Source organism: Ictalurus punctatus, chromosome 15 (genome assembly GCF_001660625.3).
Source record: "Ictalurus punctatus breed USDA103 chromosome 15, Coco_2.0, whole genome shotgun sequence".
NCBI lineage: Eukaryota > Metazoa > Chordata > Actinopteri > Siluriformes > Ictaluridae > Ictalurus > Ictalurus punctatus.
This window is the reverse complement of record NC_030430.2, coordinates 20688922-20713928: the sequence shown is the minus strand read 5'-3', so window position 1 is coordinate 20713928 and position 25007 is coordinate 20688922. Positions and strand designations below refer to the sequence as shown.

At 40.5% G+C, this 25007-nt stretch overlaps 2 protein-coding genes and 1 long non-coding RNA gene across 11 annotated transcripts in view; 1 reads left to right on the top strand and 2 right to left on the bottom strand.

Annotated features, from left to right (window-relative positions):
• Positions 1-2806: 2806 nt before the first annotated feature.
• LOC128635142 (uncharacterized) lies at positions 2807-7995 on the bottom strand. Its single transcript, XR_008398024.1, has 2 exons — positions 7592-7995; positions 2807-3561 (listed from the first exon to the last, which is right to left on the bottom strand). It is a non-coding gene; the product is annotated as an uncharacterized LOC128635142 (long non-coding RNA).
• On the top strand, positions 4081-20212 carry acvr1ba (activin A receptor type 1Ba). Of its 2 annotated transcripts, none has more exons than XM_017486890.3 (9): positions 4081-4294; positions 15133-15372; positions 15861-16121; positions 16215-16445; positions 16532-16699; positions 16855-17011; positions 17118-17242; positions 17684-17814; positions 17900-20212. In XM_017486890.3, exons 1-9 carry the CDS (start codon positions 4204-4206, stop codon positions 18023-18025), a joined length of 1530 nt encoding a protein of 509 aa, XP_017342379.1. In that variant the 5' UTR covers positions 4081-4203; the 3' UTR covers positions 18026-20212. The 2 variants fall into 2 exon arrangements, with proteins under 2 accessions (XP_017342379.1, XP_017342380.1); XM_017486891.3 differs by lacking the exon at positions 4081-4294 and adding an exon at positions 7992-9095.
• Positions 20213-21673: 1461 nt separating this feature from the next.
• kmt2d (lysine (K)-specific methyltransferase 2D) overlaps positions 21674-25007 on the bottom strand; it is a 31549-nt gene continuing 28215 nt past the window's right edge. For 7 of the 8 annotated variants that reach the window (XM_047160378.2, XM_017486880.3, XM_047160383.2 and 4 more), the window contains exon 54: positions 21674-24843. In XM_047160378.2, the coding sequence (XP_047016334.1) occupies positions 24751-24843 (93 nt within the window). In that variant the 3' untranslated portion in view covers positions 21674-24750. The remainder of the gene's footprint in view (positions 24844-25007) is intronic. The other variant, XM_047160384.2, reaches the window with a different exon arrangement.

Sequence of the window (25007 nt, the reverse complement as noted above, 5' to 3'; positions counted from 1 at the left end):
GGTTGTGTGCTGCGCTGTTGTCACACAGGCCCAAGCACAGTTACTATGATGTTTAATAGGAGAAAAAGTGTTAGTGCCTAAAAACAAACAAGCAAGTGCTTCTTTTTTCACTCGCAATTTTTCAGCAATGTCATATTAATGAGAAATCCAATGGTGAAGTAGTGGAGACAAAAAAAAAAAAAAAAGGTTGGACTCAAAATCCCAGAATGCAGTGAAGTACTACAACACAGTTACACAGAGAATAGAAACATCCAGTTAGTGATCTATGAGATGACAAACACAATGCTGATGACAGTGGCATTAACATGAACACCAGAAGTTTAGGACCTGATCTGTTTGAGCAGAATGTACAGCTCAGGAAGTGAGAGAGCTGGACCAACTTACAGGCTAAAGTGCTGCTGCATCGCTCTCTTTAGGTGGAGATGGTGAAGCAAGGGCTCAATCCCACTAGGACCACAAGACTACCAGGTAGTCAAACAGCATTGTTGGTTATGTAGGAAACCTTTGACCAATGTTAAAATAGACCAATATGTCAATGAAGACACAAAGCCTTTATTTGTCACATATAGGTTACAGCACAGTGAAATTCTTTTTTTTTTTTTTTACCCCCCCCCCCCCACATATCCCTGCTTGTTAGGATGCTGGGGCCAGAACACCAGGTCAGCGATGATACAGCACCACTGGAGTAGATAGGGTTAAGGTGCTTGCTCAAGGGCCCAACAGTGGTAGCTTGGCAGTGCTGGGGCTTGAACTCCTGTCCTTCTAATCAGTCACTCAGAGCCTTAGATATTGAGCCACCACCACCACCCTAGAAGAAGGAGTTTAAATAAAAATAAATAAATAAACTCAGTATTTCACTATAAAATAAATCTTGTACACTATTTATGATCAAATGTGGATTTTTCCTTTAATAAACTGTGGTAGGGTTTTAAAAGGCAAGCATGTAGCACATACTTTTAACCACTAGGGCGCATCAGTAGCTCCAGACTTTGTCAAAGGGTCTTCAGTTTTTTCTTACTTTGTTCAGCAGTAGACTGGTCTCGGCTCCCTGAACCCAGTGCCATCCTTTTTTTTTTTTTTTTTTAATGTAATACGGTCTCAGCAGGCTTATTATTGTCATCAGGAATCCATTACATTTTAATCTGATCTATTTGTTTTTCATTGTACATGTGGTGTTTGTGCATCATGTTACTGTTCAAAGCCATACAAAAGGCACTCAAGGACCCAATATCCCCAGGGAGTAACCGAGACGCACCTCATTGCTCCACAAGCATTCATAGATACAATGTTGAATGCATCCTCCCAGGTAGAGTTTCACCCGGGCCTATATTTACCCAGCACAAACACATCTCACATCTCTTATTCATGGAAATGTGAATTCCAAATGAGTGTATTTCTAGTATTAAACCCTGCTCATGAGCACTGACACACATACACGAGGCCACGAGATCTCACTCTCGATTTCACACACCCACACACGTACACACAAGTGCAGGTTTCACTGTAGCCTAATCTAAACTCAAGAAAGGATGTTATAATTACACAAATCAGTTACGGCTGACTAGACTAAGTTCTGAAGAATCTTTTTCCTGAATAGTCATCACTGGAAAAAAAAAATAGTCAAGCCTTCCAACCAGTTCTATTAGTCAAAGTGTCCAGTTCCTGTTGTCAGTGAAAGAGTATCGCTTTGTGAGTCAGTAAGGGGATGGACATTGATTTCTGTCTGCCTTTTTATCTATATCTGTGCTCGCATGTGTCTGTTCTCTGTATAGCCATCTGTGACGGTGCTCACACAGACTTTAGGGGAGATAATGTTCCCCGAATAGCCCAGTCTGTCTGTTTGGTCAAATGGAGTGGGGGTTGAGTAGGGAGTGCATCTTGTACACTGCTATGCTGGACAAACTCATTTCATACACTCTTCCTCCACTCTGTTGTCCTGGCATACCACATACCTTTCTGCCTTCCATAGTGACAAGGCTCAAATGGTCCTGTTCACTATTTCAGATATGAATTCATGCCTGAAAAATGCAAATAAATTTGACAAGCTGAAAGTGTAATGTAACAAAGCGAAGAGTGTAATGAGAAGCATTTTCTGCGCACTAACCTCAATTAAATTTCCATGTCTATGGTAGTGGGTCCAACAGTGTCATGTGGCTAATAAAAAGCATGAGGAATGGTATTAAATGCTTTTATTGTATGAAATTTAAGTCACAAGGTCCTTCTCCGCCCTTCCGTCTTAACATAGTAAACATCCTAGGAACAGGGAAAAGTTCTCTAAGAAACATTAGTTCATTTAGTCCTCAGAGCAAAGCTTTCAGTTGTGTAATAAGTAAATAAGGAGATTTCCATGTGCTTTGATTAATCCTTTGCTTCTGAGCACCATAGGTCCCCTAATCTTCATTCCTCCTGCTGACAAGCATCTTTCTGGGTGTCTCTTTGGGTGCTCACAGGGGCCCTGTAAGCTCATTCCAGTCACATTCTGTTCACAAAAGGTTTTAAGACAGCTCTGGTGTGAGAGATTTAGATAGTAGCCTCTGGCAGTAGACAGAGAAGGATAAACAGACAAAGTATCATTCACCAGACCACATCACAAGCAATATTTCTCTCTTGTACTTAATCCAGAGTGCGGCTTTCGACCTACGACTCACTCCATGCAAGAAATTGCAAAAAGAAAAACATCTTTAACACATTACACAAATGCACAGAGAAAATGTAATGCATACAAATGAGTGCAAAAGTTTGCATACCAAAGTAAATAAGACATGTAATAAATAAGGCAGGAAAATAGACACAAAAGAGACAACAATCAAATTTGTACCGAGACATTTCTTTTCTCCAGGTTTCACAGATGTTCCTTTATCATAATTTACAACTGTCAAATACAGTATGTCAGAGTATGATTATATAATATATAATATCTGTTCTCCCTTTCTGAATGTAATACAGCCTATATATTCTCTAATAATTTATATACCCACATTCTGCCTTTATAATTGCTTCCAACCTATTTTCATGTTCTCTGAGCAGCTTTTGCATCCTCTGAATATTAATATTCACCCTCGATTTTTCCTTGACATATTTGTTGTCCCTGACTGTAGATTGCATCACCCATTTTCCACATTGGTGAAGCAAACCAGAGCCTTTAGATCAGGTCTGGAGACTAAAAGTAACTGGAAAACCTTTTCTTTCTTCCTTTTGGCTATTTTTTTTTTTTTTTTGTCTTTTTACAGAAAACACCTACATTTAGTTGATTTTAATGTAGATAAATTAATCAGGGGGCACGATGGCTTAGTGGTTAGCATGCTTTCCTCGCACCGCTGGGGTTAGGGGTTTGAATGCTGCCTTCACCCTGTGTCCATGGAGTTTGCATGTTCTCCCCATGCTTTGGGGGTTTCCTCCGGGTACTCCAGTTTCCTCCTCCAGTCCAAAGACATGTGTTGTAGGCTGATTGGCGTTTCCAAAATTGTCAATATTGTGTGAATGTGTGTGCGATTGTGCCCTGCCATGTGATGGCACCCTGCCCTGAGTTCCCTGGGATAGGCTCCAGGCTCCCCCGTGACCCTGTGTAGAATAAACAGAATGGAAAATGGATTGATGAATGCATGCATGCATGCATAAATTGATCAGTAGATATACAATTACTTTTATTACAACTAGAAACCGTGGCACCGCAAACTTTCCCACTCAGCTGAATGTATCCTGTACAAATCATATCACTGTGCTTTTTTTGTGTAAATTCGCTCATGTCTGATGAAATTATTTTTTAAGTCTATTTATTAAGTGTCAAGTGTCAGGTTTGGGGCGTGTACTTAAAAAGAAATGCTTGCAATTGCCTAGTAGTGAATTCATTTCACGAGCGCGTTGTTTCCTCATCACTCACTCACTCACTCACCATTACTTATTTCATATTAGAGGGTGTTAATGGAGGTGGGACGGAATGCTACATCTACAAAAAAAAAAAAAAGTAATTTTGTGGAAGCTGCACGACTGAGCGCTCACGCCACAACAAAGGGGGAGCGCGCGCGGAGTAAAACCCTCCCCCTTTAAAAAAAAAAAGTGCGCGCGCCCCTTTAAGCGCAGCTGTGTGCGCGAATCTTTATTGCCGGAGTGCCTACCTGCTGGTGTGTGAGTGCGCGCGCGCGCGTGCATGCATATGAAGTGTGCTGCTCTCTCATTGTCAATACCACACCACCAATGCATTAAATGCGAAGCGATGGGAATCTCGCAGTCATGTCTCTGCGAAGAACCGTGTTAGCTTTGCTCGTGCTGATTGGATTAATAGCGCCGGGTGATGGTGAGTACACACACGGTGGTTACAGTCACACTACTCCGGTTGTGTGTTTATTTAATAGCATTGGCGAGAGAGCGAGAGAGAGAGAGAGAGAGCGAGCGAGCGCGGTGAGGCGCTCATCATGGCGCAGCTTGCGATTTATAGCCTGTTGGCTAACGTAAACGCGAAAGTATGCTTTGTTTGTTTGTTACGTCGTTCCCTCGTGCTCTCTTTCGCCTTGACTCATTGTTTCTTTGCGTCTCTTATAAACCCATATCCGGTTTGTTCCGGTTTAAATCTCTGTAATTAGAAGCGTGGTGCGCGTAAATGTGTTTCCAGGTCGCCTTTGGCTTTTGTGGTCAACGCGGCGGCCACGAGCACTTCATAACAAACCTGTAAATATCAGGGATACTAAGTGCTTTGGGATGGGGTTTTTGATTGTTTTTGTTTAAGTCATGTGTATATATATTTCCAGAACGTTCACCAGGCCTACACTTAACCCGACACGATATGAAGTGGATAATATCCTCTACATGTGGTTTATGTATTCACCATGTCCCAGCACTTTAACGCCACTTTAAGGTTGCTAAGCTAAACATAAGGAGGTTGTTGTTGTTGTTGTTGTTCGGTCGGGTGCTACAGTGAAAAGACACTTTTTGGGGTTTTTTCCCCCCCACAGGTTTTTAGATGTGTCCGTGTTGCTTTTCCGGAACGAATGATACAATCCCAAGTTGATTCCAGGAACCATCTGCGTTCATGCAGCTCCAATCAGCGAGTTAAAGATTACTCAGCAAAGCGAGATAGGAAGCTCTTATTTCTATCATGTGGTATTTGTTTAGGAGCGTTTGCGCAATTTAATGGCACGTTAATTCCTTCAAGAGTTGCCTTTGCTATCCATGCATGCACTGTATAGATGACTCGAGTAGGCTGTCGAGCCTACACTGAATTACTGCCAATGCTTAACCAGATTTCAGTCTGGAAGGGAAATGACAACATTGAGGCATGCGGTACTTCCTGGAGGACCACAGTTTGGACACTAAAACCCCTGGGAAAACCTGCTTATTTCTGATTAGATACACACACACACTTGAAATGAGGTGATTTCCTCGCTTAAAACACAAGACTAGGTTGGGCGTTCCTGAATTCATGGGTAGAAAGGAAAATGTCTCTGTTCTCCTGATGGACACATTATATTGGCAGGCTTATAGGGAAATAGAATTGTCCAGCATTTATACTGCATCATAAACATACCCACAATGCACCAGGGCATGGTGTTGATCTGTGTTGTATTGTGGTTGCGTATTAGCAGTGCACTGTGCGTTTGTTATTGTTTCTGATTATGACCATCACTATAACTCGTGTCTATTTGTGTATCTGAAATGTACAAATGTTACAACTTAGGATTTGTGTGTGTGTGTCTAGGTCAAGGGCGATGTTGATCCACAATCCTGCAGGAAACTTTTTCTTGTCTCTCTTGTTGTCTAACTGATTTACGAATCAGTAATTCACCGATGAGTTGATACAAGTCAGAGCAGTGAAACAGCCATCCCTCAGAATGGTTTATTTGCCAAGTACAACATGAAGGAGGTGCATGAAACATTGCTGTGGTGCCACTTTATACAGCACTAATCTAGAGATTGTGGTTAATAAGTAAGATCTCGGTGTCCGTAAAACCGAAGCGCAGTTTTATAACATGTAGGAAGTGTGGGGTGGTGTTTGTGTGGGCCAGTTGCAAACTGTTCATTCAACAAACCCAGACAGAAGTCAGAGTTGAAGTCTGGCTCTTTGTGATGGAAATGTGGGTAATGGCCCCCATTCACAAGCGTGTCAAAGAAGTCTGCGTATCCTTTGTAAGGCCAAACGAATGTTGGTTACATTTGGTGCATACATAAACATGGCTGATGTATGGTCAAGCAAGGTGGCATGGTCTTGTGTGAGCTTTATCACTCTCTGAAAGCTTTCTCTGTGAGGACCGTGGCTGACTGTTCTATTGTGTTTTTTTTCCCTCTTTTTTAAGGGGGTTTAAAGACTTGAAAAACTGAACAAAACATAAACGGTTAAAGAAAGCTCAGAGCCAGCATGTCTGAGGCTTTAAACACTTGCTTTCTTGTTTTGTGAAATTTGGAAGTTTTCCCTTTTTATTTCTGGCTATGCTAGAGATGCTAGATAAGACCATGCAATGAATTTCCCATACTTTTTCAACTAATAGCTTCTAATCTGTTTGCTTTTTTTATGGGTTACTCATGTAGTTTCCAAGAACGTTTCCTCCCTCTGTTCACACAAGGCCATTATGTGCAGCACTCTGGCACATGTTCCAGTACCAGGCTTAAGAGAAAGGTGAAGGCCACATGGGTCCCACCTGCAGCCACGCATGCGGCTGATGAGAAACGGCTCAGGGCTATGAGCGAGCGAGTGAGTGAGCGAGCGAGCGAGCAGGCCGTTGCTCTTTGGGAGCGGTATCAGGATGCTAGAGAGTGGTTTGCACAGCTGCTGTGTTTTTGTCCCGGCTGAGGAGGGGTGAAGGTGCCCAAAGTGTCAGTCCCCCTGCTGAAACCGAAGAAGCTGAGGAACGGTAATGGTGCAGAGCCAGCCCACACTTACCACTTCATTTGGCCCACATACTGAGAAACTCCAGATCTGGCCACCAGAACATGGCCAGAGCTCACACTTTGTGGGCCATGTCTCCAGCGTGACTACAGACTGGTCCAAAATTGAAATGCTGAACAGGAGTTCGATACGATTGGTAAACTTGTGGCAACTTTTTAAATTAAATTCCAAAGCCTGTGCAAACCTTAAATGAAATTGTAAACATTTTGTGGCCCAATTTTTTCCCCCCACAATGCTTTTTCTTTAATCATTGTTGTAACTGAATATGTGCTGAAAATTGCCATATTTGAGTGAAATACTGTGTAAAACACACTCACGGGCACTTGAGTGCTCAGATAGTTAATGTCTGAAAATGAAGTTTTTAATGAAAAGCTGTTTACAGTTTGTAATTGGGAGGTATATTGAAGCAGCCAATTATATGGTTTATCTATTTAAACTTGAGTAGCTAGCAAACATTAGGTAGCTACACTGAGGTCTTCTCCAGTGTAACCTCTTGGCTTAAACCAGTAGAGATGAGGGTTCTTTGTTTCTTCAGTGCTTCTGTTTTACTGTAAATCTATTAAGTAATGACTTTGCTACAGTGTTGTTTGCCAATACTGTAAATATTTTCCCAGAACACCTTCAAAATATTGGTTCTGGTTAGACCAAAGCATTGTTTTCTAAGAATTATGGAAATTCATTAGTGTATGTGTGGGAGAGGAGTGCATTTCTTACCCAGTTCTCAGCAGCCTTGCTGACTCGATTACAGCATAATCAGGTTGATGGGCCTGAAAGCAGCCTGTCATGTAGGCTGGAGCTCTTGCGCGGTCGTGTGACGCTCCTCACAGCGTTGTGTGAGAAAACGGCATCGGCGTGATAGAGCAACAGTGAGCAAGGCAAACAGCCTGGAGGCAGGGTGCATCTCTGTGTTTTCTAGCTGCATTTCACTCCCCACCAATCTGAACAAACAGCGTAATGCCTGCCTGCATTCCTTTGGGGATTGTCTCGTCTTTAACAGAAGCACTTTCTTTTGTACCGTGTTATCGGATAGTCCAGTAGTGAAGAAGAATGTCCAAAAGAAAAAAGATTTCCTCTCTGATTTGGCAGGTAAAACTAATAATCCATGAGTTGGTCATGGACTTGTTGGAAATGGTGTGAAAACCACCAAAAGGGTGTGTCTGGAAAGCTTCACATTTATTGTGTAATTAAGACCTCAAGGGTGAGACAACTAACAGACAGCATCAAGGCAGAGCCAAAGCACAGCAGCTGCTGTGAGAGTGCGTTAATATCCGAGTGGAGTTATGAAAATGAAAAGAAGGAGCAAGCTACAGTATATTTTGCATGTGTCTGCTTGTTCGGGAAGTCCGAGCCTGTGCTGCGGAGGAAAGGGGGATATATGTGGGTTCGCATGGGCGGAGATTTGTGTATATCCGAGTGTAAGTGTTTTGAATCTGAGGTTAGCCTTTCGACTAGGGGTTGAGTTCACGGCCACAGCAGAACGAGATCTGTCTTTGCTTCTTTAATGACCTTGCTAATGACCTGAGTGGCCAGCAAGCAGCTCAGATTAACTGCACTTACAGACATGTTAGCCTTTACTTGACCCGACTCGCTCTCTGTTCAGAGGCTTTTTGTGACTCGTTTATTTATCATCTTTTTAACTTAATGACATAATGGGCTGCCTGTTTGGTCTTCATATTATAGGGATATCGCATGCACTCTGAAGCAGGGCGAATAAGATGAGCAGTGCTACCAAATCCTGTGAAAGTACCCGCTTTGCTTGAAAAGATGTAGGCCAGTGGTAATCAGAACAGGCTCCCAGGGCCACACGGGACTCTTTGATTTTGAAACTGTGGCTTTTCCTGATGTAGTACGCTTTCGTCGTAAGTCATGTGTTTAAATTTAGCAATACTTGGAGGATGCCTCGGTAATGGAAGAGAAGCTCAGTTTCATTGTGTCTATAGGTATAATATGTCCTGCACAAATAAGGATATTTTAAAAATCATGCAAGCTGGCTTGCACTTTATATGTATTGTACTGTGCAATGCTGTTAGGTTTATTGATGCTGAGATGCATGTTAAGTGATTTTGCTAGCTGCATTCACTACAGCTTTGAGTTATGCCACATTATTTCTTGAGTTATATTGTACAAGACCGTGACAAACACCTGGGGATACAAAATGGTTAGATGAGGACTCGTGCTTCTGGAGGGAGAAAAAGATTTCTGCTTTTGGACCAGACAGGTAATTTGACCAGGAGATCAGAAAAGATGCTCCTCCTTCCCACTATTGATTTTGTAAGTGTGTGTGCATGCACACAGGAGTGTGTGTGTGTGTCTGTGTGTGTCTGTGTGTGCATGCTCTGTCTGGTGGCGTCAGCATGTCTTAATCAGCTCCCTGTCTGGGGGCTATATGGATCTTGTTTCAGCCCTTTGCATCTTGGGTAACAGCACTCTCGTAGTCGGCTTGCTCCCTCTGGCCCCCGGCATCCTGTTCTCTACGACACATCGGAGGATGATGGACTTTATTCTGATGGAGAAGGAGCCTGATAACAGCCACTGTTCAAATTGAGCAAGACCAGAACCATTTATTTATTTATTTATTTATTTATTTATTTATCCATCCATCCCCCACCCCCCAAAACAAAAAAAAGCTTAAGCTGTAGTTTTGTATTTTTTCCAAAAGTTTATACTCAAACTCCCAAGTTTGCAGCTAGCTGTGGTTGGGGAAATATTTGGCTTGTGCAGGCCTTAGTCACTTTACCGGTAATATGCAATTATTTATGCCAGATCCATTTGCGGTTTCATCATCTCTCTAAACCCCACTCCGATCGTCCAGACTTGCACTTAATGTTAACAGCCCCCACCACCACCACCACCACCACCACCACCACACACCCCTTCTTCCCTGCATGTCTGCCACTTCCTGTCTGAACAAGAATGGAATGATAGGAACTTCACACTGCCAGTGAGATTCTGGGCCAGGGCCTTTACAGATTTTTTTCCCCTCTTTCCTATGGGTTAAGTCAAAGTCTAGACTGGGTTTTAACGACGATCGCAGCTGGCCTCTCGACCAAAGCTGCATCGCAGTGGTGAGTGCAGTCGGATCCCTGCCCCCATTCCTATCCTGTATCTGCTACTTTCCTCCCCCAGCAGTAGTGAAAAGCCCAAGGTGGGGGGTGTCCAGCCCCCTAACATCCCCTCTCCTCACAGGCCATTTGTCCTCTTTGTTCAGGCACAGTCAGGCCAGTCCCTACTCATGTCTGCCTAATCTTCAAACAAAGGGCCTGTGTAAGGCCACCAATTATGTGTATACAAGAACACACTCGTTCACACCCTGTTTGGTGTCCTTTTTTTCGATCAGATACCATATTAGACACTTATTTGGCACAAATCAATATTGTGTTTTTTTTTTGGTTTTTTTTTAGCTAACATGTTCTGTGTCACCTCTTTCAGCTGGGCTGGGTGAGTTTAATAGCATTGTTTATGCTGTGACATATTTCAGGTGTTTGCTCTGTTTACTGTCTGTAGTCATTATATGTTAAGAGATCATGTGATGACATCAGTTATTTGTAATGACAGGAAATTTAGTGATCTCACTGTGCCTGTTTACAACATGGGTGACAAAAACAGTTTTCTATCTGTTTGTTGGTTAATGAGGTGTTGGGCTGTGGGAGAGCTACGGCTCTATAGTGTGTATGTGTGTGGTGTTTTTAAGGAATATCACCACTGGACCTGACCAGTCCATTTAGCAGCAGTACCACCGGCCACATACAGACAGCACATGGAGCTATGTTCTTGGTGTACAAAGCAATCCCTCCACCAGTGCACACTACACCGTACTTGAAGAGATGAGTATTTAGTTGTCTACATAATTGCCCTTTAAATCTCTTTTCTGAGAAAAGCAGTCATTTAAAAAGTGCTTAGTTTTATAGGAATGCAGTAGAAGGTGTTTTTTTTTTTTTTTTGTGCTGGTCAGTGTAATTGGACCCCAAGCCTGGTTTTGGGTGAGGTAATGTTTCCTCAGTGCTGCGTGCACAGTTTTAATGGAATTTCACGCACCCAAACACAAGCGTGCCAATACTTTAATCTTTAGTGAATATACAGAGGAGCAAAATTTCACTTAATGGCTGCCCCTGTACCAAAACACAGCCAAGTGTGCCAAGACTTTAATCTTTAGCGAAAATACAGAGACGTTTGAGTGCAAACATGACCAGACAAACACAAGGAGCCGTGCATCGGTGTGTCAAACGTTATTCTACACTCTGAGAGGGCACTATGTAGTGCGTTCAGGTCCGTACTTGCATCCTGTGTAGCGTGCAAAACAAAGTGAATTGGCAGCCCTTTTGGTTTTTGCCTAAAAGGTGGTAATTTTACTTGGGTAACTGAAAGAAATGTAAGATTAATGGAGATAAATGGTAATAAGATGATTATTATTATTATTATTATTATTATTTTAAATCTGAAACAAATTATAGTTTTAAATCCACAAAAAAAAACTTTGCTTAAGTGTAATGACACTTTTACTTTTGCAGTTACTTCTAGCCTTCTACTGAATTTTTTTATTTATTTATTTTTTTTTTAAATGCAAGAATTGTTAATCTGGCAGTGTGTCCCAAATCACACACTTATACACTATTCTGTGCCATTTTGTAGTAATAGTGTGATTTAGTGTTCACACTGAAAAACCCCAAAAGACAAAGTGCACTTTAAGTTCCTGGATGATGCACTCATTCAACCGAAAAACGAAGTATGGAATGATGGACTCTTCATGCACTCGGCGTTCGTAGCTTTCCTTACGTAGCAGATGGAGAGCGGCTATATCAGGCTCAGATGCTGAACAGGAACAAAAAAATGTTTACATTGCCAGCATCCGTAGCCACAACCACAACTTACTTTGATTTTAAATTGCGCAAGCAAAATCCGCCTGCAGAGACGATTACGCCTTCGTCTGAGGTGACTGAGGTCTTGTTGGGCATAAAAGGAAACATAAAAGAAAATGAGTTGGTACATTTTACTGTTTGTTAATCTAGTTGGCCATTTCGTTAATGCTAGCGCCATCGAATTACTTGCGTTTGACGTAATTTGCCCTAGACCGGGAAACAGAATATATAGATGCATCTATAAAACAGATAAGAATATTGTGGAAAAGTAAAAACTTTTTTTTTTAAAAATTGTCATTTAATTCAAGTGGAACTTTCATTTATTTTAGATTCATTACACATAAAGTGAAATGTTTCGAGCCTTTTTTGTTTTAATCTTGGTTATGGCTTACAGCTCACGAAAATCAAAAATCCAGTATCTCAAAATATTAGAATAAAGAATTTATAATACAGAAGTGTATGCTAATTTATGCACTCAATACTTGTCGGGGCTCCTTTTGCACGAATTACTGCATCAATGCAGCGAGGCATGGAGGCAATCAGCGTGTCAGCATCTCCATAAAGCTCATCAGCAGATGGAAGCATGAAGTGCTCTAAAATCTCCTGGTAGACACTGCATTGACTCTCGACTTGAGAAAACACAGTGGACCAACACCAGCAGATGACATGGCAACCCAAATCATCACTGACTGTGGAAACTTCACACTGGACTTCAAGCAACTTGGATTCTGTTCCTCTCCACTCTTCCTCCAGACTCTGGGACCTTGATTTCCAAACGAAATGCAACATTTACTTTCATCTTCCCCGTGATTGTGGTTGTGTGTGCTAAACCAGACTGAAAGATGAAAGCCTCAGGAAACCTTTGCAGGTGTTTTTGAGTTAATTCGCTGATTAGATCTCTTCTCCGGTCGACATTTCTGTATTATAAATTCTTTATTCTAATATTTTGAGATACTGGATTTTTTATTTCCATGAGCTGTAAGCCATAATCCAGATTAAAAAAGGCTTGTAATATTTCACTTTGTGTAATGAATCTAGAATATAAAGTTCAACTTTTTGAATTGAATTATTGGGGGAACTTTTCCATGATATTCAAATTTTTTCAGATCCACTTGTATTTCTGGCTCATACAATACATAAAATATGCCATTTGAGACGATACTACCCTTCTAAAATTCATACACTAGACTGCAAAGTGTATAGTGTATAGTATGTCATTTGGGACACAACTTTGATGTCATTGCAACTTCATTTGATTGATCGGTCACTATTTATTTATTTTTTTTAGAGCCACCTGTATGTCATAAGCTCAACTCTCATGATACCTGGGCAAGAAAGGTAACCAAATTCATCACTGGTACGTGGTGGACGTGGAGCCAGCATGGGTGGCTCCACATACCCATGCCCATGGATCCATGGGTAATTTGCCAAGTGGAGCCATGCTGCCTGATGGAAAAGCACTATATTAGTGCAGTGATTAGGAGGAAATGGCACAGAGTTGTTTTTCCAACTTTATCTGGGCCTGGTCACCTCTGTGCAATATTCAGGAAATTCCTGGTGCATGTGAACAGTTAACTTGGATCTGCTCCACTGGCAGTTACTGGCAGTAGACTTTTTTATGCCTTAAAGAACACAGCCAATCAACAATTACTGGGTACACACACACTCGCTCGCTCATGTTTTTGCTCTCCCTCCCTCATTGTTTCTCAGAGTTGAGCATTATTGACATGACTGTTTAAATATTCAACACTGTCAAAGCTCTCAAATTAGATGAGTCAACAACAATAGTAACAAACACTCTCGCTTGTACACGTATGGAAGGGTGTGGTCAGGCTGCTTCTGTGTCATGTCTTGTGCAGTCCGTGTGTGAGAAATGAAGCGGAAGCGCATTGAGTAAGATCAACTTCAAAACAAGCTCTGGAGTCCAAAGTGTGAAAGTAAGGAAGCAAAATGAGAAGGGGTGGGGTGTGTGTGTGTGTGTACGTACACGTGTATGTACACGAGGACAAAATCTAGTCATATAAAGCTTGTACGAATCAGAGGCTGGAGTGTGTTGACAAACTGAGAAAAGAAAGCGGGGATTATAGTTGAACAATTCTGCAAAGTATAATGTTCTTGGATTAACAGAAATTTGCCGGGTTGGGTGTTTTTCTTTTTTTTTTCTTTTTTTTTTTTTTGTTTGTTTTTAAAGTCTCTTTTTGCACTCCCATGGCCATGTCACAGTCATGCATCGTGATTTGAGTTCTGTTATTATTGAAAAACCAGTGCAATTTGTCCTAAGTGGCCCACCATTGTTGGTGGCTGAGTTCTGGGACTGATAAGAGCAGGGTGTGAGTGAAGCGTGACAGGCAGGCCTGCCCCCCCCCCCCCCACACACACACACTATGACCTCAACCTCCCGCCTGAGCCGCCTCCGGGTGCCAGAGATGCCGGGCCCCTCTCTAATCCCAGTCGCTTTCAGTCAGCTCGACTCGCTGGGGAGACAAAAAATTCACACCAGCAATGACTGAGCAAAAATAGAGTCAGAAAACCTGGCTTAAATGCCAGTACAATGGGACATGTCTGTTTGTTTGGACGCCCTTGAAAATCAGACTTGCTTGTTAGGTGATCTACATGAGAACATGCAGATTTAAGAACATGAAGTGGAAAAGTAAGACTTTACTAGCCTAGACTTTTCTCTTTAATCCCAGCCTGTGTTGGAGTTCCAATCTCTGACCAAGATTTTTCTTCTTCTTTTTGCTGCTGTGTGTGCTGACGTATTGCTCCATGCCGTTCGCAATGTGCTGCAGTGTGCTCCGGCTTCAGTCTGTTTGGGTTCATCTGCAGTGGCGGATTCGGTTTCATGTTATGCAGCCTGGTGGTAAACTGGTGCCTCCGTTCATGGCCTCAGCTGGAACGAACAGTGACACTTAAACTCCTCGCAGTATGCTGTTGCCTTTGCACGCCCTCTGGTGGCACCAGGCCTGCACTTCTTCTCATAGCTGGCTTCTCATTTTCTCATAAATGACCACATCCTACGTAAAGCACTTCAGCCTTGCATGAATAGTCAACAGTTCCTTTCAATTTCTCTTGCTGCTTCTTCCTTCATTTCGTCAGCTACGTTTAGAAGAAAGCCCCGTGTTTTTACCAACACATGGCCAACTTGTCAGCTAAACATGTCCCTTTCTTTTCATGCGCCGTCCGTATAATTTCCTAAGTATAAAGTCTTGTCCCAGTTATTTGCATCAGCATTTTCCATGCGTCAACTTGAACCTTTTAAGGCGGAAATGAGCAGTATTTAATTTGTTGGGGTTTAAGTGTGAATGCGTGTATGATGGCTGAATAGTTCTAATTAAAGGCAAGATGCTGTTTACGCTTGTTGTAAGGATCTCTGATTCACTTTTATTTTTTCCTCTGCAGCTTTGAAGTGTAACTGTACTAATTGTGAAAAAAGTGGCTATGAGTGTGAGACAGACGGAGCTTGTATGGCCTCCACTTCCTACATTAATGGCCAGGAGCAGCATGTGCGCATCTGTATTCCACGGGAGAGTCTAATCCCACCTGGTCAACCCATCTTCTGCCTGAGTGCTGAGGGAGTGCTCAACACGCACTGCTGCTACACGGACTACTGTAACAGCGTCGACCTGCAGGTCCCTAATGGTGAGTAGCTCGGAAAACATTGCTGCGTTACTTGATTAAATGGTTGCTCTTTGTCTCCCTTTTACTCAAGACTCACTCATTCATATTTATTGAAAGGGGAAGAGAAACCGGTTTGTGATCTGTGTCTTGAGTATTTTTATAGAACGTCCACTCTTGAATGATATTAGATAATGTTTTTACTCAAACGTATTAAGGGACATTTTTTTAAAAAAAGGTTTCTCCTGGAATAATTTTAAAGATTCTATATTAAAATGAAAGATTGTATATAAATTTTTTTTTTATTATTATTGCTGCTGCATGTATATTTTTGTACATTGATAGTTTGCGATACTTTAACAGTTTTGTCTTAGAAGCAAAGTTTAAATTGAAACACTGTTGATTTTGCCACAAATATAGCCATTGCTGCTGATATGGTGATTATAAATAAATAAATTGATCCATCTTTTAACTGCTATAGTAGGTAACACGTTCTTCTTTCTCTTTTGCAGGGGTTCCTGAGCGTGCGATCTGGCAAGGCACGTCTGGTAGCTGGGGTCCCGTGGAGTTGGTAGCAGTCATAGCAGGACCTGTCTTTGTTTTCTGCCTGTTGCTGATCGTCGGCGTTTTCGTGTTCCAGCACCACCAGAGGAACTACAACCACCGGCAGAGGCTAGATGTAGAAGATCCCTCATGTGACCACCTTTACCTAGCCAAAGACAAAACCTTGCAGGACCTCATATTCGACTTGTCCACCTCTGGCTCTGGATCTGGTCAGTCACTAGTCATTCCTCCCTCTTTTCACAATTCCAGTGTGTTTGTTCCCGGACTTGTGACCTTTTTGTGTTTTGCTGCACATCCTGCAGGTCTACCTCTGTTTGTGCAGAGGACTGTGGCGAGGACCATCGTGCTGCAGGAAATTATCGGAAAGGGCCGCTTCGGGGAGGTGTGGAGGGGAAGGTGGCGAGGAGGAGACGTGGCTGTGAAGATCTTCTCTTCCAGAGAGGAGCGCTCCTGGTTCCGTGAGGCTGAGATCTACCAGACGATCATGCTCCGGCACGAGAACATCTTGGGCTTCATCGCAGCAGATAACAAAGGTATGTGTTTGAAATCCAGGTTTAAATCATGTCAAACATGATTATCCCTAGTTTGTTCTGATTCCCCCCCATTTTTCCTCTGGTAGATAATGGCACATGGACTCAGCTGTGGTTGGTCTCAGACTATCATGAACACGGCTCTCTGTTTGATTACCTGAACCACTACACGGTCACCATCGAAGACATGATCAAGTTGGCTCTGTCAGCCGCTAGTGGTCTTGCACACCTGCATATGGAAATCCTTGGCACTCAGGGTAATTACAGATCCATAACCATGCACCTTTTTGTAATTCATCAATATAATGTTGCATTATATTTGCTAATATGGCTTTGATTTGATTAAAAAAAAATTTAAAAAAACACTGCCGTTTGTGTTTTCTACTTGTTGTTGAAATGGCTTGCCCTGTAGGAAAGCCTGGCATTGCACACCGAGACCTCAAATCTAAAAACATCCTGGTAAAGAAGAACGGCACCTGCGCTATAGCGGACTTGGGCCTGGCTGTACGCCACGAGTCAGTCACTGATACAATCGACATCGCCCCTAATCAGAGGGTGGGCACCAAGAGGTAAGGCTCCAGTGCTGGATAACGTGCACATCCAATGGTGAAAATGTTTGCCTGGATACATTTTAAACGGTTTGAATAAACACAACAATCCTGCATTGTTTTACAGATATATGGCCCCAGAGGTGCTGGATGAAACGATCAACATGAAGCATTTTGATTCATTTAAGTGTGCTGATATCTATGCATTAGGACTGGTGTACTGGGAGATCGCAAGACGATGTAATGCAGGAGGTGAGATCTCATAGTTCTGTTTTGACAGTTTTGCACTTTATAAGCTCGGGTACGTCTCCGCTATCTATCTTTTGTTCAGACCTTGAGCTGATGAGCTTTCGTTGGTTGTTATTGTTGCTGCTCAATATCCATTCCAGAGGGGTCCATCATAGCCCTTGTGGTCTATTTAAAATTAAAGTGGGTGGATTCTAGATGTTTCATGACTAGTACATCAACCTCGTTATATTTGCAATATATTATACTATTAGATATTTGTTTACCCTATTTCTGATTTGTATAACATTTTATATTAAGAAGCGGTTTTTAAAAAATGTTATCCTCACATCGCCGATGTCAGGATTTGTCAGTTTTGCAAATTCCAGGCATGGTTTAGTCATCAGATGACTGTAAATCATATTGCGTAAGAACAGCCTGTGATGACTTGTTGCTTCATTTCAACAGGCATCCATGAGGAGTACCAGCTGCCATACTATGACCTCGTGCCCTCTGACCCTTCCATAGAGGAAATGAGGAAGGTCGTGTGTGACCAGAGACTGCGGCCCAACGTACCCAACTGGTGGCAGAGCTACGAGGTATAAACCCTGTTTAACACACAATCATTTAAAGTTTAGTCTTTTCAGTTCTGATTTCTTATAATACCATTGTTTGTTTGCGAAGGCCTTGAGGGTGATGGGGAAGATCATGCGCGAGTGCTGGTACGCTAACGGAGCAGCCAGACTCACAGCCCTGCGCATTAAGAAGACACTCTCGCAGCTCAGTGTGCAGGAGGACGTTAAGATGTGACTCGTGCGAGGGCTGCCACGCCCCCAGAGACACGCACTCGGAGCGACCAGCCAGTTTCAGACACTTTTATAAAGTTGTGACAGGGACTACCTCACCGTTTTTAGCCAAAACTACTGAGCGTAAGGCCACTCCAGCTGTTTTTCAATCCCTCCATGGGCTCCCAGTCCAGTCTGTCTTGGTCCATCTCCATCACGTCGACGCTACACGCCTCCACTTCATGGCCCGTTTGTTTATAAGGCAGGATTAATTCATTAACTGTGATGGGACTGTTTTTAATGTTTTATTTTTTTAAAATGGTCTTGCCCTTGAAAATGGACCGTTGTGTGCTGATTGTATATGCGTACTTATTTTGTGTGTGTCTCATTTAGCCCATACAGTATGCTGTACTCTGAATCATAGCCTTTTCTCCACAGTGGTGGTGGGATTGTGTTTCCTGATTTTTATCTGCCTTAAGCATAGATAAAGCCTAAAGAAAAGGAGCAGTGTGACTATTAAATTCACAGTGGGGCTGGATTGCAGTGTCGTTCTTCACTGTCCAACTTTTAAATGAAATTCGTTGCGTTTGGGGAGTTAAATGGTTGCTGAGACACTGCTCGTGAGTCGCGACTCATTTATTTAACGAATTAATATTGTGACTTGGTTACTGTACCAAAAGGCATGTTTGTTATAAGTGCTGAGATTTAAGTGTGGTTGACTGTTTAACAGGGAGGTGTTTGGGGGTTATTTTGGGGGGTTTTTTGGGAAGGGGGGGTGGTTTCCCCTCTCTTCTTTCATCCCCAATTTATTTATTTTATATATGTAATGTAGCTGTTCAGGACACTGTGAGATTAATGCTCATTCAGGTTATGGCCATTAATGATACTAATATGATGTATACACTGTATAATGCTGTGCAAAGATCAAATTCATGTCAAGAAATGTAGCATAACTATCACTTATGTTGAGCATTTTCTTTCCCTTACATTTTTGAGCATGTGCTATACTCATCCAGTCTTCTAGCGATTAGGATTTTTATGAACTGCACTATTGCTCCTTTGGGGGAAGCGGTGGAAGGTGGTCGTTCGTGCCACTTTTAAGAAGCATCCTGTAAATGGTTTGTGTAAAATAATGCATCCATCTGTCTGCTTATTTATAATGTAACATTTATAATCAACAACTTTCTATGATATGTTTTCGTCATGTATTTTATAGTTTTTAATTCCGGCCAATGGGAAGGTACTACTGACTGCTCAGTTCCTTGCATGAATGAAAATCTCTAAGCTTGTATGTTTCGTAGTTATCCGTTTGTGAGCCGAGTAGCTTCGTATACCACCGATCTATATCTGAATGCAGGAATCTACACTTGGCAGCAGTGTGATTTGTAGAATTCTTTTTAAAAAAAATGTATTTGAAGAGAAACGCAGTGTGTGAGTGTGGTCTCCAGGCTTTTGCCTTGGTTGTTTGAAGAGGATATATAAGGTCTAGAACAGTTGAATGAACATAACGGATGAATGCATACAGTTACATAATGAATCTGGATTGTCTATAGGCATAGTGTGGTGTTTTTTTTAAAAAAGTATAGATTAAAGGTGGCTGTAGCATCAGGGTAAAATGAGCTTTTTCAACAGGAATCTTGCTTCGAGTCTTAAACAGGGTGCTGGGGGCGAGCTAATACTTATATTACAACACTAATATTGTAACTCAAGGAGGTTCGGTTACTAATTATACACCCTTTCTTCTTTGAACCCAACTCAATCTGGTAGCCGTTTCACCAAAACGGCACTACTTTTAAAGAATAATGTTGCTAGTGTGTGTCACTTTTTTTTTTTAAAAAAAGGTACTCCACCTTTTAAACAATCCACCTTTTACTACCATTCTCATAGTCGAGCACTGGAATTTTTGTTTTGACTAATGTAAGGAACAACGGTCTCGTCACCACCTCTTTATGTAGAACTCTGGAATTCGCTTTTGATTGTGAGACATTCTGCATACAACAAATACTTGTAACACTAGGAGGGATTTTTACAGCAGGTGTTAGTCAGGCGCCTCACTGGAAGAATCACACTGGAGTGTAGACTAACTGCCCTTGTTTGGTTTGCCACAAAGACTGGATGCTGTAATTTAAACCATATATTAAACCCATGTTAAATGCAAATTCTTTTGGGGATTCGTTGAAATTGTACATAAATAATACATTTTGTTTTCTTATCTTCATGTCCGTGGTGTTGTTTTTTTAGCTAAGAAATTAGGCATATTTTGTTTCCACTGGCACTTTATTTTCCAGTTAACTGCAAGTTTGTGATAAGGAATGGTGTGCTTCATTTCCACGTTATAATGATAAAAGGAGACCGTGTGAGAGGAAAGGAATTTATTTGAGTTGGAAGGGAAAATGAAAGACTGATTGGCAATATTTAAAAAGGGGGGGCTGAGATGTGTAATATTCCCCAACCCTAATCATTTTTGTCTATTTATATATGGCTTTTAACAATAGACTTTGTCACGAATCAGCTTTACAGAAATCCAGATGTAGATTTAGACCCTAAAGAGCAAACCAGAGAGAGCAGTTTGAAAGAAAAACTCCCTGAGGTGAAGAAGAAGAAGAAGAAACCTTGAAAGGAACCGGAGTCAAACCAGAACCCGTCGTCTTTTGAGTGGAGTGCAGTTAATGAGATTATAAATTACGCTTCTATAACTGTATACTATAAAATCAAACAGTACTAAGTGTGATGAAAGGATGTTCAGTGAATGTGAGGGCGTGGATGAGTACAGGACAGTCTTTATGAATATAGCAGTAGCTCTTCGGTACAGAGCTACAGTTTCCAGATGAGATTATCTACTGAAGCAATGATGAATCTTGGACAGAAGTCATTTTGGGGGAGTATGAGGGTGAGTTCTATGAAAAGCAATAATAATAAATAAAAGTGTGCATCAACTAGAGAAACGGTGAATTAAATTTGTAGTTGCAATGGCGTATTGGTCCATTTGTTAATAGCCCTTTTTACTCCCACCTTAATCCTGATACACTTTAAACACCTCTTTGCAATGAACAGTGCAAAAGCAATAATAATAATAATAATAATAATAATGATGATAAATAGTTTTCATTTGACTCACCCTTGTATAAATTTTTAGGGTGTCCATTTTTAAAATATTTTTTGAAATGCCATTGCTTTGCATACTTTTGGTACAAACTTAACCCCATGCTTCTAACCAAGTGACTGGAAATCAATCCCACCTATTTTGTATCCTATCATGCTCCTGGATAATTTGTGTTCGTTAGGCCTTTAGAATTTTTTTTTTTTAACTAAATAAAAAGACTCCATAGTTTAAAAAAATTAACAAGTAGACTTCCCACAACCTCAAAAATCAAGATGAGATGATTGATTGATGCTTTTTAACGTACACCGATCAGCCAGAACATTTAAAAACACAACACACATCAGCTTCAAGAACTGACTGTTCAAAAGTTATTCACCTCTCCGGTCAGCTATTTTAATATTATGGCTGATCTGTGTACTTTATATATTAATTATTTTCATGTTATTATTATTCATGTTCATAAGGCTGGAGTTGCCTGCACATGCCACTACATAATGCTAATATTATAAAATGTACCGGTAGTTAAACTGCTCCTGAACAGAATCGGCAACAAACCAGGATGAAAACGGCTGTATTTAAAATGCATTTTATTTTTCTTTACAAGAAATAAAAGCAAAGACAAAGAAAACAGAAGAGGGAAGGGTAAGGGGCAGCCGTATATAAAGTGATGCAACCTCTGTCATCATCAAAAAATATGTACAATTCAAAATTATATCCATACAAAACATGCCACATACAATAAAAATGTTTATTTATCTTCCTCAAAGTAGCTCTGCTGTACAGATGCAGCATCTTTTTCTTTTTTTTTAAAAAGTAGGCTTAAAAAAAAAAAAAGCAATGTATTTTTTAATTAAATTAAATTTTATGCAGGGAGAATTTAAATTAATATATAAGAAATTGGAAGGCAGGGGTTCTACTGAAATCCAGTGAGTGTCTGCGAGATTTAAAAATGACAATACACACGACAAAAATGGTTCACCAGTTCTGCTATTAGTCTTCAGAGGCACGAGCACGACTTCAGGGTGAACGTTTTGTTTGAGAGACGTTCGGGGATTAATCACTGAATATGGAAATCAAACCATACGTTGCCTATACTGCCATTTCACAAGTTATATAAACACATTCACTTCTACAGGGAGGGAAAATATGACACTCATCATTTCATAAAACAGCATCATATCAGGAACCTTTTCATATTTTATTATATATATATATATATATATATATATATATATATATATATATATATATATATATATATAAAAATTAAATAAAAAGAAAAGAAAAATACACTGGTAACCAATTACCAATTCAAGGACCAGTTTCAGTATTTCACAAGCAGTAGCATAAATAATAATAAAAGAAGAAATCTATGTGAACAATATTACATAAATACACACACGCTACGCACCATTCTACCACTCTTCTTCCAAATATGATCTATTTGCATGATGAAGTATCAGGATTAATATCAAACATGAAGTCCGTCTCAGATTTCTTGTTCACCTCAAACACTCATCCAGATCATTGGTGAACACATGATCTCCATCAATATTTCTGTATATGGTCTCTCAGCAAAAAAAAAAAAAAAAAAAAAAATTGCTAATAGAAAAACAGGTAAATGCAAAAAAAAAAAAAAAAAAAAAAAAAAAAAAAAAAAAAAAAAAAGGAAAAAAAACCCCACTCTGAGTCATATACATATCAAGATATTACTTCGTTTTTCCATTTTACATATATTTATAGATATATACACATTTAATCTTTCTAATAAAATGATATCCAGTGGTTTCTCTTATTCCATCAATTTTTATTTCTCTAGAATTTTGAATTTTTATTCAATAAAAAGGGCTAGGATAAACAGCATTTGCCCCCCAATATATACAGTTTGTACAAGTTGCATTACTTTTTAATATGAGGTCATACATCTGGGGAGGAAGGAACAAAGTAATTTGCAGTTTGTGGAGACTTTGTTCAGCTCCCTTCTCTGAAGATTAACTATTTTTTTTGTAACTCTTTTTTTTTTTTTTTAAATTACTTTAATATGAATGAAAACAAATGCCCTTTTAAAGTCTTTCTCAGCCTTCGCTTCAGCCTCAAGGAGACAGTGCCAACAGTTCCCAAACCACTTTACAGGTTATTACACAGCCTGCCCGTGCTCAGGCAGAGAAAGGCTCACTACAGTAAGTTTTTACAACAGTCCACTAAGTATTACAAAGAGAGAGATATATGAAGAGTTGCTTGGAGTGAGAAAATGGAAATCTATAAAACATGGGGGTGAGGAGAGGGGTAGTATTTAGAATTAAAACGGAGAGAACATGGCAAATAAAAATAGTAGTCTTGCATCATAAGTTTGTTAGTCAAGAGCCTCAAGCATCAATCTGTCAGTTGAGGGTTGATGAATTGAACATGATCTGAAAAAGAAAAAAAGAAAAAAGAACTCAAAAACAGCACCCTGCTTCACTTGAAGGTCATTCTGTTTCTCACTCTGTCTGGGTAAGAGTGGATTTGGTTGTGCGCTTAAATAAAAGAAAGAGGAGGGGGAGAAAAAAAAAAGCATGATTTCTAGATGCAAACAGGCAGACAGGAAGGAAAATGGCTACATGAGAACTACAGTCATTTAGACTAGGTGGCCTCATAGACTTAGACACCCATTTGGTTTTTGATTGCTCTGAATAATGCATGATCGTGCTGAAAGACTGTCGTAGAGGCTCTGTCGTTGTGTGTTGTGATAAGTTGCAATGGCTCACTACTGTAAATAATAAGCAACACAGAGAGGAGCAAACCAGCTGCTTAAGTTTCCCTGCTTAACCAAAAAAGGCGACTGCCATGAAAACATTCCTCCCTTCCCCTTTCCACAGTAGCACTTTAACAGTTTAATACAAAGCAGTCACTTCCCACAAACTCAATGAGGTAGACTGGGTCAACCAAACCCACCTTTAAACTCAATATAATAAAACATCTGGTGCCTTGTTGAGCCACAGGTCAAATAGTATTTAAACTTTATATTATCGTACATCTTGTTCACAATAGGTACATAGTTCTGATCTGAGCCACTCCAGGATTGTCTTGCCAATATCCATTTTGTCAATCTTCATTGCTGACTTGATAGGAGAGTGTTGTTCTGGGGTGACAAGGTGGTAAGGAAAAAGAAAAAGAAAAAAAAAAAAAAAAAAAAACAATAAAAAGATAGGTCCAAAGATAAAGTATTAGTTAATTTTTGAGTACTTGAATGGCTTTAATCAAACTTTCTTCACTGAGTTCTACCCTAAGTGTATTGATATGATACAGAATCAGACATTTTGGTAGATGTAGAGAGGATTGATTCCAGCCAGCTTATTGGAGAAGAACAGTAGAGGAAGTAAGAAGGAGGTGCTTTTGGCAGAGGCGAGTTTCATCAAGAAGATTCAAGCAAACAGTTGAGCTCATCGGAAAATGAGTTGTAGCTTTAAATTTTACTCTCTTCAAAGCTTTGGCGCCTGATGTGAATAACAAGTCTTTTCTTTCAGCTGATGGAGAGTAAAACGTTTGCCCTCCTCTTGTTTCAGAACAGCTTATGATCTGGGTAGTAAATGTTAAAAACGAGGCTTTGGCGCAGAAAGTGTTCTGACACCAGGGAGCAAAGGCATGTCTCGCACGTTCTCTCCCCGTTAGTTCATCCACTTTCGGCAATTCCAGGCTCCGCAATGGCAAGGGATCTTGTGCTGATCGTCCTCGAAGTCAAACTGATAGTCATATGTCAGCTAATGTTCCATCAGGGAGAGAGAAAAAAAACCCAAAAGAAACACACACACACACAAAAAAAAAAAAAAAAAAAAAAAAAAAAAAAAAAAAATAAAAAAAAAAAAAAAAGAAATTCATTCAGAGATCAGTGCACAAACACATACATGATATAAAATCATATAAA

Coding starts and splice junctions, on each gene's coding strand:
- acvr1ba (XM_017486890.3), top strand. CDS start 4,204: ATGCGAAGCGATGGGAATCTCGCAGTCATGTCTCTGCGAAGAACCGTG. Junction 16,446..16,531: donor CATCGCAGCAGATAACAAAG/GTATGTGTTTGA, acceptor TTCCTCTGGTAG/ATAATGGCACATGGACTCAG. Junction 17,815..17,899: donor ACTGGTGGCAGAGCTACGAG/GTATAAACCCTG, acceptor TTGTTTGCGAAG/GCCTTGAGGGTGATGGGGAA.